This window comes from Volvox carteri (genome assembly GCF_000143455.1).
Source record: "Volvox carteri f. nagariensis unplaced genomic scaffold VOLCAscaffold_47, whole genome shotgun sequence".
NCBI classification, from domain to species: domain Eukaryota; kingdom Viridiplantae; phylum Chlorophyta; class Chlorophyceae; order Chlamydomonadales; family Volvocaceae; genus Volvox; species Volvox carteri.
Genome location: NW_003307590.1, coordinates 802410 through 821395, shown reverse-complemented (window position 1 = coordinate 821395; position 18986 = coordinate 802410). Strand labels below are relative to the sequence as shown.

Sequence of the window (18986 nt, the reverse complement as noted above, 5' to 3'; positions counted from 1 at the left end):
TCCCTCGCCTCCTCTTCCTGCTCCACACCCAACCCCAACTCTCTCCCAACCTCTCCCCCTACACCCGACCTCCTCGCCCCCGCTCCCAAACACATACATACATACGTACATACATACAAGGGTTTGGCACTATTGGTAACGCGCGACCATTGCTCCCGGGAGATCCGGGATCGAGACCTGTCAGGGTCGGAAGTCTTTCCGATGGTGGAAGGTAAGAGTGCCCCTAGTCGATGGACGGTGGTGACCTGGGATAAAGTAGACCTGCGAGCTGACCAGGAATGAAGATGAGCCGCTGTCGACCCGGCAGATTCCGTTGGATGCTGGTGGTGGGTGCGGAACCTAAGCGATCCACTAAGAAGTTGACTAGGGTGACTGGATGAGGGTGCCCCGAAATACCGGGGAAGGCAGGATTTCGCAGGGTAGCTGCCATGGGCGAAGATATACCCCCCTTTCCACACATCATACATACATACATACATACATACACACTCGCACACCTGTGTGAACTCGTGCAGCTCCTCCCACATGTTGATCACGTCCATATCCGTACGCAGGTCCACGAGGGTGCCGGGGCAGCTGGGCAGCTCGTAACGCAGGGAGGCCTGGTGGAGGTGCGGTAGGGGGAGGAGGTGGAGGTGCGGTAGAGGGAGGAGGTGGAGGGGGGGGAGGAGGGGGAGGTGCGGTAGGGGGGGAAACAAAAAAAGAGGCGAGGTCAAGGGCGGGGAGCTGGAAGCGGCAGAGTTGCGGGTGCGGGAAAAGGAGAGGGCGCGGGTACGTCCATTAGCGCAGGAGGACAGGTTTCCTCCTCTTGGGAGGGGGGAGGGGGAAGGGGAAAGGAAGGGATGTTTCTTCACAGCGCCACCCCGCAGCCACCTCTTCACAGCCCACCCCACCCCACCCCGTCACCCACCTCGTCGGGACCCCTCACTCGCCCCTTGCAGCCCGCGAAGGCGCTGTCCCTGAGCGCAGCAGCAGCAGCACACCACACCACACCACACCATGCGGTAGGGGAGGTGTCGAGGTGGGAATGGGCGGAATGGGAGGAATCAGGTGTCGCAAGCGAAGTGGGAAGGGGGGAGGGAGGCTGGGGGAAGACAGCGACATACATATGTATGTATGTATGTATGTCGCTGACATACATACATACATACATACATACATACATACATACATACATACATACATACATTCCTTCGTATGACATTGATGCGAGCCCGGTTGGTAGGTATGCAGAAATAGGTAGGTAGGTAGGTATTGTTTTCCATTGTTATCAACCAACGCCACTCTCTCAACGAAGTGTGCAACACCACCACCACACACCCGTTCCTGCCCTTGTTCCCCCATCTCTCATTTCTCCCTCCCATCCGGACAACGTTTGTCCGGATGTTTGTCCGGATGTTTGTCCGGATGTACCACCTGAAGGCGATGTAGTTGTGGCTCTCCTCCACCGCCACCAGCCGGGTCTCCCCCCCTGAGTAGTCCCAGTGGCCTGAGCAGGACAGACAGACAGACAGACGTATGGACGGACCTATGGACGAACATAACAGTCATTTAGACAAGAGAGCATGCATGAATGGAGGGGAAATACTGCTGCACATGTCTTACACGAACACATGTCAACCGCCGACGCGGTCCTGGGTAAAATGTGGTGTCGGAATCCCCCTCCTTACCGCCTCACCACCACCCACCTCGCCGACATTTCCCACCTCCCTCCTCCCCTCCTTTCCCCCATCCTCCCTTTACGATTGCTATTAGGACTACTAACACTTATACTGCTAGAACTCCTAGGGTTACTGCCCCCACCCCACCCCACCCCACACACACACTGCCGCTCACCAGTGCTCCTACAGGAGCTGAATGTGCCCCCGAACGACAACAATACCTTGATCTGGGGTTCATCAGGGGGCGGAGGCAGGGCGGAGGGAGGGCGGAGAGGGTTGTGTAAGGTGGGGAGAGGCGGCATATAGGGGGAAGTGGAATAAGCCCCCCTGGCGTTCTCTCTCCCTCACCTTGCGCGGGTAGGGAGCTGGGATGAAGGCTGTGCCGCCACCGCCACCGCCGCCAGCTGCGGTAGTGTTGGTGGCGGTGGGGAAGGCGGGCATCATGAAGCCTCTGTTGCAGCTGGTGATTGGTGAGACAGAGCCCGGTGGCAGCATCAAAACATCCCTACCGCCGCCGCCGCCGCCAGCGACAGCACTGGTGGTGCTGCTAGTGCTGCCAAAACCGGGCGGCAGATGCAGTGTAGATCCTCCCAAGCCGGGGGAAGCGGCGAGTGACGAGGGCAGCGCCGCCGCCGCCGGCGAGACAGCCGCCGCCGGCCGAGCCACAGGCGCAAGTGCGCCCGGTACCTCAGTGGCGGCAGCACCACCGGCGGCGGTGGCGGTGGCGGCAGCGACGGCGGCGGCGAGGCTGCCGAACCCGAACGGCGATGGCGGCGTAGCGGCGTGGGATGACGGCGCGGGTGAAGCTGTAGCAGCTGTAGCAGCGGCGAGGGATTGATTATATTGCGTTAAGATTTGCTGTAGCTGCATTTGCGCCTGCGCTGCCGCCACCTGCTGCTGCTGTTGTTGTTGTTGTTGTTGTGACGGCAGCGGCGGCAGCGACGGCGTCGGCGGGTGCTGGAGGGTGACGGAGGCGAGGGATTTGGTCAACGACGGGACCTGCAAAGCCGCCGGCGGCAACAACGCACAAGCATGGGCTGTTGAGAGCCTCGGCCTCATATATACATAATGTCTACTACTCTTAAGTTGGCGAAAAACACGTTGAATCCCCGCGTAGACAAGTTACGACGACATGCCCGAATCGTACGGCCATGGAGCTGCTGTACGACCTCTCACCTCGCTGCCAGCTGCACTAATGCGACCTGCCGGAGGCGGTGGCGCTCCCGGGACCCCTCCGGCGCCCGCGGCCAACGCCGCCGCCATTAGCGCTGTTGCCGTACCCGCCGTACTTGGATTGCGGCCCTCGCCGCCGCCACCGCCGCCGCTGCCACCTATGATGCTACTGCCAGTAGCGCCAGTCGTGGACGGCGTGGGAGCGGGGGACTTGAGGATGATGCGCGGCGGCAGTGACGGCGGCGACGGCGGCAGTGCTGGCGGCGGCGACTGTGACTGCCCCGGCTGCACCCGCGGCGGCGGCGCCGCCGCCGCGACGGCACTCAGCATCTGATGCTGCTGGTCCAAGGCATAGGGGTGCCACTGCTGCTGCTGCTGTTGTTGAGAGGCAGCAGCAGCAGCAGCTTTGAGCTGTTGCGCCGCCAGCAGCTGCTGCCACTGCGCGAATGCCGCAGATTGCGCCGCCTGCTGCTGCTGCTGCTGCTGCTGCGCCTGGGCTGCCTGCTGGAACGCGAGGGCAGCAGCCGTCGGCGGTACGACAATGGGCGTGGCGGAAGCGGCGGACAGCGGCATAGCAATGATGGGTTTTACGGCTCCTGGCGGCGCCGGTACCGCCGCGAATAGCCCGCTGGCGGGCGTGACCAGCGAAGTACGGCCAGGGACAAGGACTCCGCCACGGGCCGGAACCGCCGCCGCTGACGACGCCGACGCCGCTGGCGACGCCAGCTGGGTCGCCGTCAGGTCTTGCCGACGCCCCATTGCTGCCGCCAGCAGCGTCCCGGCGCCGCCGCCGCCAGCGGTAAAGCCTCCTGACGCAACGGGAGGAGTATTGAAGGGGGAAAGAGCAGTAGCGGCAGCGGGGCTAAAGCCCGGTAGCTGCAGCAAGGGCTGCTGGAGAAAGCCGCCGTCGACGGCCGCTGGCAGCGGCGGCGACGCCAAGCCTGACGCGCCCAGCGCCATCACAGGCGTAGCGGGCGTTGTGTGGAGACAATGCTGCACTGCATGGATTGGGGCTGTAGCGGGGGCAGCGGGATCCGCTGCTCCTTGTGCAGCTGTCACTGCAGGTGCTACTGCTGTTGCGGCGCCGGCGGCGGCGGTGAGGTATGGCGCAGCAGTAGCAGGAGCTGCAGCAGCTGTGGTGGTAGGTGCTGCTGTGCCCAGGGGAATGGAAACCAGGCCTGCCGCAGGGCTGACGGCGGCCATAGCTGGCGCAAATGTGGGCGCGGCTGTAGCAGAAATCGTAGTGACGCCTAGCGGCGGCAGAGCCGCCGCCGCCGCCGCCGTCGGCATCGCCAGCACGGCATGGGGCGTGGGACTGGTCACGCCGACCGATGACGCAGTGGTAGTGACGGGTACGGCAGCGACGGCGGTGGCAGGAACTGCAATGGCTGTAGTGCACGAGTACATTTCTGCAGCCGATGGCGCCGACGATGCCAGCGCTGCTGCAGGCAGGTCTGTAGCGGCTGTAGCTGCCAAAACTGGTGTAGGAGCCGCCGCTGCCAGCCCGATGGCCGGCGCCATGACTCTCGCGGCAGCGCCGGCGCCGCCGCCGCCGCCACCGCTGCCGGGACTGCTGCTGGCTTGCACCTGACCTTGAGGGGGCTGCACCTGCGGTTGTTGCGGCGGCAGTGGCGGCGCCGCCGTCGGTGGCTGTGGCTGTTGCGTGTCGGTGGCTGACGGCCCTGGGGATCCCGCCGACGAAGGCGGCGGCGGCGGCGCCGCCGCCGCAGGTGGCTGTGGCTGCTGCGGCGGCACGGCCGCTGTTAGCGCCGCCATCACACTCCCGTCCACTGTGAGCCGCATCTCCCCGTGAATCTGACCCACCACTGGCCCCATGATGACGCCGTGGCCCGGCAGACTAGACAGCGGCTGCTGCTGCTGCTGCCGTTGCTGCGGTTCCTGGGGTAACGACGGCTGCATGAACGACGGCGGCAGCGCGGGGGCACCTGCGGGGGCACCCTGATGTCCCGATGTGGACTGTCCCGATGTCGGCTGCTGCTGCTGCTGCTGCTGCTGGTACTGGTGCTGGTGCTGGTGCTGCTGGTACTGCTGGACGTGGTGGTGTTGCTGCTGCTGCTGCCGCTGCTGGCCCCAGGTCTGCGCTGTAGAAGCGAGCGGCGTCTGCGGCCTCACCAGGGGGGGGGAACCACCCACCGGGTGGTGGAGTGGTGGGGGGACGGGGACCGCAGCGGCAGCGGCAGCGGCAACAGGAGGAGTGGGGTTCGCGGGTGTTGGTGCCGGCGCCGTCAGCAAGACTTCCAGAGCCTGCCGTGCGCCAGCGAGCCGTACTGCAGCAGCAGCGTTACGAGCAGCATCGTCAGTGGGGGTGGGGTCCCCGACGTCGGCCGATGACGTCAGGACTGGGTTGTACGAGGGGAGCTGTGGCGGCGCTGCCGCCGCCGCTGCCACCGGCGGCGGCGCCGGCAGCCTCGCCGGCAGCACTGGCGAGTGGCGGGAGGACGACAGCGTCAGTGAGTGGGAGGGTGGCGTGCCGGGGCCCTCAGTCGCGCCGGAGGGGGCGGCGTCTACCAATGCTGCTGCGGTGGCGGCAGCAGCGGCGACCGCTTGTACGGCAGCGTCGGCCAAATTTCCAGGCAGCTGTGAGACGCTAATGCCCGTCTGAAACCAGCAACAGGGAACAGGTGCGGGAAAGGGAAAGAGGGAAACGTGACCCCGATGGGGTTCGGGGAAATTTGCGGCGCTAGGGTGGATTAACCGAGTATGCGGACAGCATGAGATTTCTATTCTGTAAATTTGACGTTGATTTTTCCTTAACAGAGACGGAAAGCGGCGAAAAGCGAAGAATATTTCACCGCGCACGCAAGCAATCAAAAAGGACCCAAGTCTCATAAAAAGACGACGGTAGCTTCTTCTTTCCAGCAGATCTGCCTGCCCTTATCCTACCGACCAGTTACTCGTCGCGGGCTCTTCTTGAGTTGCGGAAACCAGCCGCAGATCATCTTGAGTGCTGAGCGGGCTGCTGCTCATCAACGCCGCGGTTGTTTGTGCCACGTCCTGAATCGGTACCGGGGAAAGCTTTTTCCGGTCCTGATGTTGATGCATCAACTCACTTGAAAAGTCATTTAAAGGAGAGATGCCCGCTGGCGGCAGGGCCATAGCCAGCTCCTGCACCCGCGAAAGTAAAGGCGGGGCTGAGGCAGTCGCTACTTGACTGAAGTCGCTGGAAAGAGTCTCGGTGTTGCTGTGCTTCAGCTGTTGTTCTCCTTGAGATTGTTGTAGTTCTGGTCGTTGTTCAGACATTTCTATATACTGATCAAAGGAAAGGATTACGTGTGCTCCTCAAAGATTCCGGGATTTGCTTGTGAGCCAGAGTTGCCGAGGAAAAAAAAACGAAAAGGGATCACACGCTAGCAGCAATTTCGGCCGGGCCCTAAGCTGTTTCTGCTTCTGCGTCTGGTACTCTGCGGCGCTGTGCTGGAACGCGATGATAGCCCCGCAAGCGTTCTTTCGGATCCTCATGTTCAGGAAGCTCTGGAGCCCTTTGCTTTGGCAGGAATCTGGTTGACCACAGGTGCACGAGTCAAAGGCGGCTTTGTCATATATGGCATGCTATTCCTTTTTTGTTGTTGTTCCTGATGCGCGTCCAAAGCGGCCGTGCACGTCACCGGACCCATGGCTGGTCGTCGCATTGCCACACCGACCCACGGTTCCAAATAAAATAAAACATTATTCCTCAACTTATACCTCTGATAATGAGCGCCTAATTTATACCGATGAGGAAAAATACTTATCGCAATTTTATCCTGATGACTAGCACGCATACTGTGCCCCTTACATTAGCGGCCTCCGGAGCTGCCGTACCAGCCGTGTTCGGCCACACCACCCCCACCCCCACCACCCCCACCCCCACCCCCACCCCCACCCCCACCAAGCTTCGCAAGCAGGTTGGGCGATGTTGATACCTTGGCTTCCACCCGCCTGGGCAATTTCTTCGCGCGGCCCGACAGGCACTTGAGGGAAGTATGCCACCGAGGGGCGCCAGCCGGTACATGCCCTCGCAGCCGCAGTGCTGCTGGCCGCCGTACCGCCCAGCAAGGGCCGCGGCCCACCCACCCACCCTCCCACCCTCCCAGCCACCCTCACACCCTCCCACCCTCCCAGCCAGCCAGCCAGCCAGCCAGCCAGCCAGCCAGCCAGCCAGCTAGCCAGCCAGCTAGCAGTGAACATTCCGCCACACCGCATTTCACCGCGGCCCAACCCCTCCCCCAGGAGCTCGTCGCACAAGATCTGAAGGTCAGCTGGACGATTACATGGATCGCATCCAAGGCCTTCACCTGCTTGTATTCCCCCACCCCACCCCTAGGCGCCTTCTTTTTGCGTCAGCGAAGAACCCCTCATCGATCCCTGTCCAGGACAGACAGGACAGACATACCGGAGCGATATAAGGTCTTGTACCGCCTCGTCTCGACGGATTGAGGTCGACGTCTCTTCCCTCTACCAGACCCTTTACCCCCCCCCTCTCCGGTGTTTACCTGAGAGCACCTCAGAGCTCAGAGCCCCATCACGGGCAGGTGTAGGAGGAGTAGGTAGGCTAGCAACAGGGCACCATAAGGCCCGGGCGACCCCCCGTCCCCACACACCGCAGTAGCAGAGTCTGGACTTAGCGAGCGATGTCAACAGTTACGGCTATCAGGCCAGGTAGTACCTGCCAAAGATAGCGCTCGCTATCTGGGCTTGGTATATGGGCCAGAACGGCCTTTTAATGCGTGCCGTCAGCAGTTGTGTGATACAGGTCGGTCAGCTATGTTTTCCTAAAGCGCAAAGCTGGAAAAAAGGAAGCTGTTTGCCCCTGACGTGCGAATGCGGTGCTTTGCAACCCAAGTCCGAGCAATTCTGTTGTATGGCTGCCAGGCGTGGGGCCCTTTTGCGCTGGCAGAGGTCGTGGACAGGGCGGGAAGGCGGCGGGAGAAAGCCAACCTTGCGGAGGGCATGTTCGAAGCCTGTTTGAAGGACAGCGCAGTCCAGCTGCAGATTTTTTTCATGAGGCAGGTAGTCACGGCCATCCCATAGGCTGTTGTATGCGGAGCTGGCTGAACTCGCCTTACAATATTACATGGTGAAACAGATCCTCCGTTTCTGGAACCGCCTTCAAAGCAAGTGGGGTCCATTGCTCATGCAGTTTTACGGCAGGAGATAACCGATGCCCTGACCAACCCGGAATGGGAGGGTTGGGGAACCTCAATGTTACGACTGTTTTCCTTCTTGGAGTGCAACATTTGGAGCGGAATACCGCAAGAAGTCGTGGGGGTAAAGGAGCGTGTTGACTGGTTGTTGAGTAGGCCTCTACCAGAAGGAGCGATGATAACGGCACTAAGAGAGCGTTTGATGAGCGGCTGGGACCATACGCGTCTGACTGTCTTGCCAGAGGAGTACCCATCAGATGGGAAGCAACCGGGCAAGCAAATAGCGAAGTATAAGCACTGGATGGGGCTCTGGCCTTTTCGGGAGCCGCAGCCGTCATGTGGCCAACACATGCTGAGGTTTTCATTCCTCGTTTAGCACATCCAAGGCTAATGCAGTTTCGTTTATGTTGCTGGGCTTTAGAGGCAAACAGAGCACGAAGGGGCAAGTACCATGTCCCCAGGGGGCCGCTGTTGTACTATGTGATGAAAAACACGTGTTATTGGAATGCCCAGCCTATAATGATATTCGTGCTGAGGAGGGATTCGATCATCAACAGAGCATGTTGGAGGCCATTAAATGGGAACCAATACGTCTGGCGAGGATGTTGGAACGTATGTGGACTCACCTAAACTCAGTTATCCCCTTTGGACGCTAGTCTGGGCTGACGTGCGGTATTTCCTTTTCTCCGTGGCTTTTAGGCGTTGTTGTATTGCCCTTGGGCCTTCGGCTCGTATGGATAGTTTTACAGGTATGGGGTCACGCACCCCCAAACCATGTAACACACACACACAGTAGCAAGAGTCTGTTTATGGCGCACCTCAGTAGCAGTCTGATCGTCGTCCGCACACATCTCCTAGGTCGGCCCTGGCCCGTCCCAGAGCATTTCCAACCAACTACACCGCCTTGCCGCATTCCAACAAACACCGTCGACATTCACTTTTGCGTAGGAGCTTATTTGTAAAGCGCGGAGCAGCAGCAGCAGCAGCAGCAGCGGCAGCTGACCTTTTTCGTTACGTGGTAGAAGGGAGAGCTAGGACGTGTGTTCATGAGGTTGCGGCAACAACAGAATTCGAATCCCGATATGCATCCCTGCACACCGTCGCGGAGTAAAGGAGATTTTCCAATGAACATAGCACCCGATTCTTTTGGCTGTGTTTACAAGGTATGTGGTGGCACAGATAAACAGGCACAAATAAACGCCTGGAGGACCTTAAAACTCAGTCAAGAGATCTCGACTATTCGCGCGTCCAGGATACAATTGAGATGTCGTCAAGTGATGTCATCGCAGTCATTGGCTACACTTTCCAATCCCAAATGCCCCAGACAGAGGCGGATTTTATAATTTACTGGGGGGGTTTGTAAGGCTTCTAATCCATCTTGTCCTACCACCTCTATGTCTAGTATGTGTGGTAACATGCCAAAGCATAGCCCCACTGTACTCATACATACGTACATACGAACACAGACAGACAGACCGGCAGATATCCGTACGTCCAGGAGGAAGGATGATCTTTCCGCTGTGCACGAGGCCTCATAAACGTTGTTTACGGCTCCGCCTTAGGTGCTCATCATAGTCCGCTTGACCGCTGACACCCTTCCCCAAGTTATGGGGCTCCCTCCCTCCCTCCCATAATGGTTTACACAGCTGCTCGCTGCATCACATGCCGCGCCCTCCTCCTCCTCCTCCTCCTCCTCCTCTCCCAACCTTCATCCCGCCCCCTTCCAGCCATTAGCATTTCAAGACCAAATTATTCTCCACCTCTGCGACCACCACCACCACTCCCGCGCTGAGCCTTGCGGCGCTTTTACACAAAATGAAGCAAACATCACTGTCCCCATTTCCCTGAGATGATGTAGCACATCGTCCGCTACAAGAGGCCCTTCCTTGGAAGGGCATGCACACACGGGCATGCAAATACACGCCTCTTCCCCCCACCCTCTTTCCTCCCCCAGCACCTCCAAGAGGCCGGCACCCCCCGTGGGGGCATCCGTAAAATATTTCCGCGACAGCTTTACCCCCGTTGTTCGTCCTCCTCCTCCTCCCGCTCCTCCTCGGCCCCATCCCCGGCTTTCTCCCGGGCTTATAACTGCTACAGTTTGCAGAACTGACAGCTCAATTACTGCTGCTGCTTCAATGTCACTATCACTGTCCTTCTCCTCCGCCGCCTCCATGTGCTCGTCTGCCTCCTCCTCCTCCTGCTCCTCGTTGCTGTCCTCCACTCCCGTCCTCACCGGCGACCCCCCCGACCGGCGCCGCCAGGACGGCCGCCACCCGCCGCCGGCTCCTCATCGTCCGAGTCACCCGGGTCGCCGTACATGAACATGCCGCGATGCGCCTGCCGGGCCTCATCCTCGTACTCCTGCATCGCCTGAGTACCGATGTGCGTTTGTGTGTGCGTGTGTATGTTAAAGGGGAGAGAAAGTTAGACGGGTAACGAGAAGAAAAGAAGGACAAGGAAGAAATGGGCATGTGGAGATTAGCTAGCAAGGCACACACGGATACCCCTAAGCGCGCAGAGAAGGGCACACACACAGGACACAAGAAACAAAGTCTAACTTGCAGCTCTACTGCCGCGCAACCGCCCCAACCACCTCCCATGCCGGCTCGTCCTCTTCCGCTCCTCCCCACGCCCCTCCAGGCTCCCTTAAACAACCCTCCAACCTCTACTGCAATCCCCCAACCCCACCCCACCCCACCCACCTGAATGGCCTCTCGCGCAGCGGCGTCCTTCACCTTCCGCAGCTTGGGCAGACGAGCCATACCCGCTGTGGGAGTCCACAAACGTTTTTTTGGGTGGGTGGGTGGGTGTTTGGGGGGGGGGGAAAGGGCAGAAGAAGGGCGGGAGGAAAGCGGGTTAGGTGAGAAAAATAGGGATGGTTGAGGGATACGGGTGGTTTAGTTTTGATCTCCCAGAACAAGCGCACACACACACGCATACTGTCGCAGCCGTACATACGTACATACATACATTCGTACCCACCCACCCATGCCCGCTACCGGATCCGCCTGTTCACTAACACCCTTCTGGTACTGGCGCTGGTACCAGGCGAGAGGGCCCCTTCTCCCTTTTCACGCACCCAGCAGCATCTCCACGGCCATGTTCGTGTTTGTCTCCGGCTCAACGAGTACGGCAGTGATCTTGCCGTTGCGCTGCTTGGGGTGCTTGGCCTTGGAGTCCGCTCGTTCCCGCGATACCTGGGCCATGGTGTCACAGGGTGGGGCGGGAGGTAGTGGGTGTAGTGGTAGAGGAATAGCCTGGCAATCGTCTTGCCTGTTTGCTTGTTTGTTGTTTCTATGTATGTATGTTTGTCAGACCTGAAAGACAGCAGCACATATGAAAGCTGGGGGAAAGGAGACAAAGAACGGTGACGGTTGACCGTTACAACTCCCCGGCCCATATACAAAACCTAAACTGTGTCGTGTTTCACCCCCCGGCCCCTCCCTAACCCATCTTTTTACCCCCGGCCCCGCCATCTTTGCCCGCTTTCACCCTCCCGCTCTCCCTCCCAACCAGGACCCACCACATGCGCCAGGAAGGGCCTCCCTCCCCCCAGCAGCGAGGACAAGCACGCCCGCGCATCCGCCGCCCAGTCACTGCCCTGCTCCGGAACCTTGATGTAGGCAAGGCAGCACGGAATGGCTTGGGGAGGTACGGCAGACATCGCCGCGTCGATGGTACGGACCTGCGTGCGGTGGCGCGCGGGGGGGAAAGGAGGGGTAAAGCCGGGTTTGAGGAGGAACATGTATGTCCAAGAAGTGCACATCAACAAGCAAAAGCCCAACCCACGAAAACGACCATCTCCCCCCACACACACGACAATTCCCCCAAATGCATCACCAGTCGCTGTACGAGTCCGTTAAAGCCACGTAACGCAATCGGGGGGGATGGGGAGGAAAGGGGAGGGGAAGAAGAACCACGGACGATTGAATCGGATACCAGAGGTACACGGCTACTCCGGAAAACTCCAGGAATAGAATAAATCCAGGAATAGACAGGTACTGCAGAAAACTGTAAGGCATTACTGACCAGTAGGGTAGTGACTTGGGAGGAGACAAAAGGGGAATGCAGCAGAGAATGTAATGCGGGGCAACGTGGGTGAGAACATGGGAGAAAAAACCCTCCATGGCGGAACCCAGATCGCATCCACCCAATTCTTTTGTTTGACATCACATCGTGGAGCAAAGGACTCATCACCATCCGCAGCCCACTTGCCTTGCTACTGGCGACGCGCTCGCGGTTGCCGTAGTCGATGAAAAACACGTCGTACATGGGTTCGGAGCGGTTGACACGCTCCACGTAGCCCCGGTACCAGCACTGGTCCAGAGAAAACTGTACGACATACGAATGGCACACATACATACGCACATGGCGCGGCCGAGAGTTTGGACGGACACACATACATCCGTACACACATCCGTACAGCTCCCACATCCTCACCTCGGATCTTTCTCCCTCCCTTCATGAACAGAACCTCACACGGCACACAGCCGCAACCCGGAATCCCCCCCATACACCTCCCCCCCCCCCCCCACCCCCCCACCCACCTGAGCCAGGCACAGCTGTCCGGTCTTCAGTTCCGGGGGAATGGGCGGCGAGTCGTTGAGGGAGGCGGCTGACAGCTGCTCAGCCAGCCAGGCAACACGAGGCTCACCCGCCACCTGCGGGAGAATGGGGGAAGGAGGAGGAGGGGGGAAGGGGGGGAGACTGTTAGGGGAATGGAGGGGAAATTGAGGGGAAAAGGGAGAGGTAACCACATACACAAGGGGAAGCAAAGGGCCCAGAAGCGAAGGAAAGGGGTGGGGGGGTGGGGGTGGGGGTGGGGGTGGGGGGGTATATGGTCACTGGGGGAACGGAGAGTGAAGTTGGCATTGTGTGGGATACGCGCTGGAAAGGTTCCTGATGCCCCCCATGCCGCAAATGGGGGGGGGACGAACCACGAGCGAGTGAAGGGGATGCCAGGGAAAGAGTGATGCAAATGGTTGCAATGGGAGGGGGAGGTGCCGAAAATGGAGGGGGAAAGTGGAGGGGGAAAATGGAAAGTGCCCCCCCCCATATAGGGGGGAGAAGTGCCGAAATGGTGCCCTGCAGCGCCTGGCCCTCTCCCACCCAACAAACATACACGCACCCAACAAACATACACGCAGCACCGCATATGTAGATGTGATGTGACGTGGCCGGAAAAGGCCGACTATCTTCTTGGCCCACCAGCCTCTACTGCCTCTCAACACATAACCGCCTTCGTGTTAGGAGGAGGAGGAGAAACAGAAGAAACAGGAAAAGACGACAAAGATGAAACAGAAGAAGAGAAAGGGAAAGCCACGCACCTGTACGAAGAACTCCGTGGCATCCACCACCTCCGTCACCGTCACGGAAAGGACCTCCTGGGCACGGCCGCCGGTACGGAGACCCGCCGCCGGGGCCGCCGCCGCTGCTGACGTCGATGTGCCGCCGCCGGCGGCCGCTGCCGCCGCAAAGCTGCCGGTGGCGGCGGCGGTAGAGGCGCCATGGCCGTTGCTGGCGCCGGCGCCGTTAGCGGCGGTTGGGGTAGCTCCAGTGTCGTACCCTTCCTCGTCGCCGTACACCCCCTCCTCTCGATCCATCTCTGGAGTCCAGTTCTCCCAAATCTGATATAGTGAAAAGCATTGTTCCGACCAGGTGAGAAGAACGGCCATGGAAAGAGAAGAAACGTTCCCCCAAGGGCTGAAGAAAGAAACAGTTTTAAGCACCGCTGAAGACATACATACCGACATCTCTCTCTGACACATATACATATCCGTTTTGTGTTTGCTCTTTGTCTGTATGTCACCACCTAAACAGCAAATACAAAACGAAAACAGTCTTAAATCAAAAGAAGCCGCACCTTGAGGCGCTGCTCTTTAGCCGCCTGCTGCAGCCGTACCATCTCCCCACCGTCGGGAAGTCGGGAGGGGTCCACATTCGGCTGGAGGCGGGCAAAACCTGGGGGGGAGGGGTGTGTATGTGTGTTGGGGGGGGGGTGAGGCCCGGGGGAGGAAAAGGGGTTTAGGGTTTGCGCAGCCGGGGGAGGGGAAGGATAAATAAGGTCTTAACATCAAAATCATGAAAGAAAAAGAACCTCCGAAAAGCCATCTCATGACCGCGTGAGAAATAATGGGGGTTCACCATGGGGCGAATCACCACACGAGGAAAAAGACAACGGGGCCCGGAGCGAATCATTAACACCTCCTCAAAGCCGACAAGGCCGGCCCGACTTAAGGATGATCCAACCAAAGCACACCGCCACCACCAAAAAACAACGGCCGTACAAGCCTAAGTAAAGGCGCTGCTGGCCACTCCGCCCATTTTTGTTTGTTGGGGGGGGGAGAAAGGGGGGGGGGAAACGAGGTGGAAAAGACAAAACAAAACCCCTCAACCCCCAACCACCATTCCGCTACCCTCAACCCCTCCCCCCCGCACACATACACGTCCCAGACACGTTATGTACCTTTGCTCAGGAGCGCCAGAGCCAAGTTAAACGGCCGAGCCGAGGCCGCTGCCCCACCCCCCTGCTGCTGCTGTTGCGGCACTAGCACCACACTCCCCAGAAAGGTGCCCCCGCGGTCCATGGTCTCCACCGTCACCTCCACGTCGCGCTGCATCATCACCTCCCGCGTGTAGCTGAAGGCCTCCTCCGCAAACGGCTCACCCTGTTACCCGCCGCCCAGGACGGTAGGGGGTGGGGGGTGGGAGCGGAACGGAACGGAAAGGATATACGTCTGTATGCATGTATGTGAAGAGCGTGTGTGTATGTGTGGGGCCCGGGTAGTGGTGGCCGTAGGTACGGGGACGACGATGCGGTAACACTGTACGACAGGCTGCAGGGGAGAAAGGAGGTTACACGTACGAGCATGTGTTACAACATTAAGCCCTTTCCCCCCCCAAAAAAAAAACACAAGTAGCCCCCCTTCTTCTGTAGCAGGGTTGGGGCCCGGGGTTTGGGGGGTTAGGGCGGCGGTAGGTGTATAATGCACAGGGCCGTACACTCCCGGGGGGGGGGAGGGAGGGCAGACCCACTACCACCACCCCCAGCCCGCTCACCCCCTTCGCTCTCTTCCCCCTCTCACCTGCACCGCGGGCTTTCCGTTAGCTGCCGGTTGGGGTCTGGAGGGCGTCTTGATGCCGCTGGGGGCGAACACGATGGTGACCCCCTCCTTGGGGATGTGCACTCGCAGCCGGTGGCCGCTCAGGACGTACTCCACGACACCAGTCATCTTGCCTGCCCGTATAAATGTACGGCAGCATGTACGGCAGTATATCGTTCAGAACCCACGCAGGAATGCCCAAACCCATGTCACCACCCACGAGACAAAAACAGACATACAGGCAAATAGACAGTGTAGCACGGGCGTTGGGCCCAGTTGCGGAAAACACGCAAGCCGTACTCGCCGTATCTATGTTACCGTATAAAATAGTCGATAACAGCAACCAGCAACATGTAATGAAACCCCGACCCTAAACCCTAAAACCCTTAACCCTTAACCCTTACCCCACCCCTTAACCTTAACCATCCACCTGCTCTCTGGAAGAAGGGCAGGTACTGTTTGGCTCGGGCCGCGGACCCCGGCGTGCTGACGTCATTCACCCTGTTGGCCGGCGGCTCCTTGGACGAGTGCACACCGCGCTTGGAGGACTTGGCCAGCTCCTCACATGCCACCAGCCTGGGTTGTTGGGTTGGTTGTTGCGTTATAGTTGTTGGGTTGGTTGGTTGGTTGGGACGGGGACGAGAGGGGGAAAACACAAGGACAACTTCCTGCACAAACCCCAAGACGTCCCGGCAAAAGGAGAGCTGTCACACAGTATGTCGATTTGTACATATGTATGTATGCAAACTACATAACATCCGCAACTTGCGCCATGCAATATCGTACACGTACCTCTCGTACACGCAGCTGCGCTCCTCATCCGTACGATGCTTGATGACGGTGGCGAAACCCCGCGCCACAGCCATCTCCGCCACGTTCTGCTTCTCCTCGCCCTGACATGTCACACATTGGGTTAGGTGTACGGAAGGGGGGAATTTCGGGACGAGATAGCGACAGACGTCAATACTGACGAACAGTCCATGGGATCACTAGGGCTGAGGACCGTGACCCAAGTGTTGTGGGTGGGTGGGTGGGTGGGTGGAAGGACACCCCCCGGGTGGATAACCCCTTTTAGAGCGGTGAACACTCGTACCGGGCCCCACCGTTACCGCCGTACTGCCACAACCGGTACGGTGTGGCACCAACACGTTGACGGAAACTCTACAAACATACGTACAGACACCACTCCGTGTGCCACTTCCTTCCCTTCCACACGCACACTCCCCCCTTCTCCCCTCCCTTCTTCTCCCCCCTCTCACCCACCCACCCCCATCATCACCTTCTCCGGGACTAACTCCACATTCCCGAACGCCATCAGCCGCTCCCCATCCCCCGCCAGCATCATCTCAGCTGAGTGGTGGTGGAGGTGGTGGTGGCGATAACGATATTGATAGGGGCCGAAGTGGGTGGGAGGCGAAACAGCAGCAGTGGCAGCAGTGAAGCCGCGACGGGGGACGGCAACCGGGAGAGAAAAAAGCCAAGGGGGAAAGGTGGGCAACGCTTGTATGAATGCCGGCATGTATGAATGTATGTATGTATGTATGTACATACGTCGCTGCTGGTGTGTATGCGTGCGTATGCTCACGCACATGCGCATATGCGTGAAACCTACATATTAATAGTTCATTACAGGCAAGGCATTACATGTATGCGTTTATTACGACATGCATACATACATACATACCCCCCCCCCTACTCACGGGTGAGAACCTTGCGTGTGTACTCCATCTTGACTTCCACGGGGCGGCCGATGATGCGCTTGCGGAGGAACTCCTTGGCCTCAGTGGCCCAGGCCTCCGCGGGGCGGTCGCGGGCGGGGGGCCGCGGGGCGCGGATGCTGCCGGGGGGGGGAGGAAGTGCGGGATTGGGTTGGAGGGGATTGGGTTGGGAGGAAAAAAGGGGGAAGATGGAGAGAGGGAAATGCGATAGCGTGGGAGGGGGATGGAAAGTATTGGGGTCGGTTTGGACGAACAAACATACAGAGAAACACAAGCAGTGATGCGGGAGAGAGAGTGGAGGGAGATTGGTGTGCGCGCGTAAACGTTTGGAGGAGGGAGAGAGAGAAAAAGAGAGAGATGCGCAGGGAACGGCTGTCAGACAGTACGAATACTGTGTACGACATCATTGCGTGGATCATATGGTTAAAATTGGATTATTTTTTGAACATCATTCAGCCGTTACATTCTCTCTTCACGCCTCCTCGCCTTTGTAGAAAAGGAATTTGAGATTAGATGACACACGATTTACAAACACCTTGAGGTTGGCCCCAGTCGGGTTAGACGGTGAAGAGCTGCTGCCAACTGCCCCCCTCCCTCCCCCGCCCTCCTTCCCCCCCTCTCCCCCGCCCTCCTTCCCCCCCTCTCCCCCCCCGTTCAATACACACCTACCTGGACAGATTCACTCGCCGTTCCGCTCCGTTAGTGGCGTCTTTGACGACCACACAGTCGCCACTAACTACCTCAACCACCTTTGGTGATCACGTGCGAAACAATGAGGTGTCCCCGGGGGTGGGTGGGGGACGTGTACGACTTGGTTTGCATGGTTTGCACGACACAGGTATTAACTGTTCAGGGAAGCGAATGGTGCAGTCAACACGTACAAACATACGTACATACGTACAATACAGACAGAGGGTTAGGGAGAAAGAGATCGGACTGCCAGATTGCTCACAACCCGTCTACAGCTTAATAATACAATACAAGCGTCCGGCAAAGCACAGCGATCCTCGCCGGCCTCTCACTTCACCTCCACCTCCACCCCCTCCCCCTCCCATTACATACACACACTTCTTTCCCCCCCACACACACACACTCACCTTCCCGGTGAAGTTATCCGACAGCTTGGTTTGGTTGGTTGGCGCGGGCACGTAGTTGGTCCAGATGGCCTTCCGCTCGGCCTTGGCGGCCTTCTCCACGTCACGAAGACGGAGAGCGGCGGAACTGGGCATAAGGCCCAACGACCACTCCACACACTGCGGGAGGACCACCACCAGGGTCCGGCGGGTGGGTGGGGGTTAGGTGGGGGTTAGGTGGGGGTTAGGTGGGGGTGGGAACGGGTAACGAAGGAACGCACGTTGGCGTGTTGTGTGTTGGGCGGGGAAGCAAGGGCATGTGCGTTTATGCTTTTTTATGAAGCGATGCACGGAACTACCGTACAGACAACAAGACAAGCAGTCCCGGTGTTTGCATGCAATGCACGCCTGCCGTACATGCTGGGGGCAGTCCAAAAGTTCATGCTCTTTGCTAAGAAAAACTGCACAATCGGTTGTAATATTAGTATCACTCGACTTAGGGTTAAGCTGTCGCATTCTGAAAGGAAAACAGATAATCCTTCCCATGGGGGGGAAAGACGAACCACACACGATTGAAGCTGCTGCCAGGGCAAGAGTGGGGGGGGGGAGGGACGTCGTGTGGAACGCAAAACATTTTATCCCCGGGGGCCCTAGGGGCCTCAGATCGACCCACAGATCTCGACCCCTGAATTGCGCCCACGCTGTTTGTTTCCCGTCCGAGGACGGGGAGATCTCGGGGGCTGCACAGCACACATACATACATACATGAAATAATGGCATAAAAGCACACACAATCCGCGAGCTAAATTCAAACACACACATAAAACCACACCTTGACACATAAAAATACACCCACACCACACACACACACCCACACACACACCTTGGCAAGCCCCTGCTTCAGCAACTGCTCAGCGAGGTGGCTCTGCTCGGTAGCAGCAGCGACAGCAGCAGTAGCAGGGGGGGCATCAGGAGCAGCAGGTGCCGCCGCGCCGGGCAGAACCGCCGGCTGAGTGTACAGCACCGTACCAAACAGGTTGCCGTACTTATCCACGCCCTCCAACACCAGCTTGACGTCGCGGTTCAGCACGCGGGCCTCTGTGAAGGCCTTGGC

At 58.9% G+C, this 18986-nt stretch overlaps 2 protein-coding genes across 2 annotated transcripts in view; both read right to left on the bottom strand.

Moving 5' to 3' along the window:
* Positions 1–129: 129 nt before the first annotated feature.
* On the bottom strand, positions 130–5917 carry VOLCADRAFT_95871 (uncharacterized protein; the record flags this gene model as incomplete). Its single annotated transcript, XM_002954908.1, has 9 exons — positions 130–177; positions 498–602; positions 911–959; positions 1417–1489; positions 1837–1888; positions 2010–2065; positions 2171–2660; positions 2838–5453; positions 5906–5917. 9 exons carry the CDS (start codon positions 5915–5917, stop codon positions 130–132), a joined length of 3501 nt encoding a protein of 1166 aa, XP_002954954.1.
* A 4290-nt stretch (positions 5918–10207) lies between these two features.
* Positions 10208–18986, bottom strand: part of VOLCADRAFT_95870 (uncharacterized protein) — a gene marked incomplete at both ends in the record, with an annotated part of 11210 nt that continues 2431 nt past the window's right edge. Inside the window, 17 exons of the mRNA XM_002954907.1 lie at positions 10208–10348; positions 10681–10745; positions 11058–11175; positions 11502–11663; positions 12176–12310; positions 12526–12639; positions 13306–13605; positions 13842–13939; positions 14445–14646; positions 15064–15215; positions 15512–15657; positions 15874–15974; positions 16349–16431; positions 16782–16918; positions 17469–17548; positions 17897–18052; positions 18756–18980. Of these exons, the coding sequence (XP_002954953.1) occupies positions 10208–10348; positions 10681–10745; positions 11058–11175; positions 11502–11663; positions 12176–12310; positions 12526–12639; positions 13306–13605; positions 13842–13939; positions 14445–14646; positions 15064–15215; positions 15512–15657; positions 15874–15974; positions 16349–16431; positions 16782–16918; positions 17469–17548; positions 17897–18052; positions 18756–18980 (2415 nt within the window). The remainder of the gene's footprint in view (positions 10349–10680; positions 10746–11057; positions 11176–11501; positions 11664–12175; positions 12311–12525; positions 12640–13305; positions 13606–13841; positions 13940–14444; positions 14647–15063; positions 15216–15511; positions 15658–15873; positions 15975–16348; positions 16432–16781; positions 16919–17468; positions 17549–17896; positions 18053–18755; positions 18981–18986) is intronic.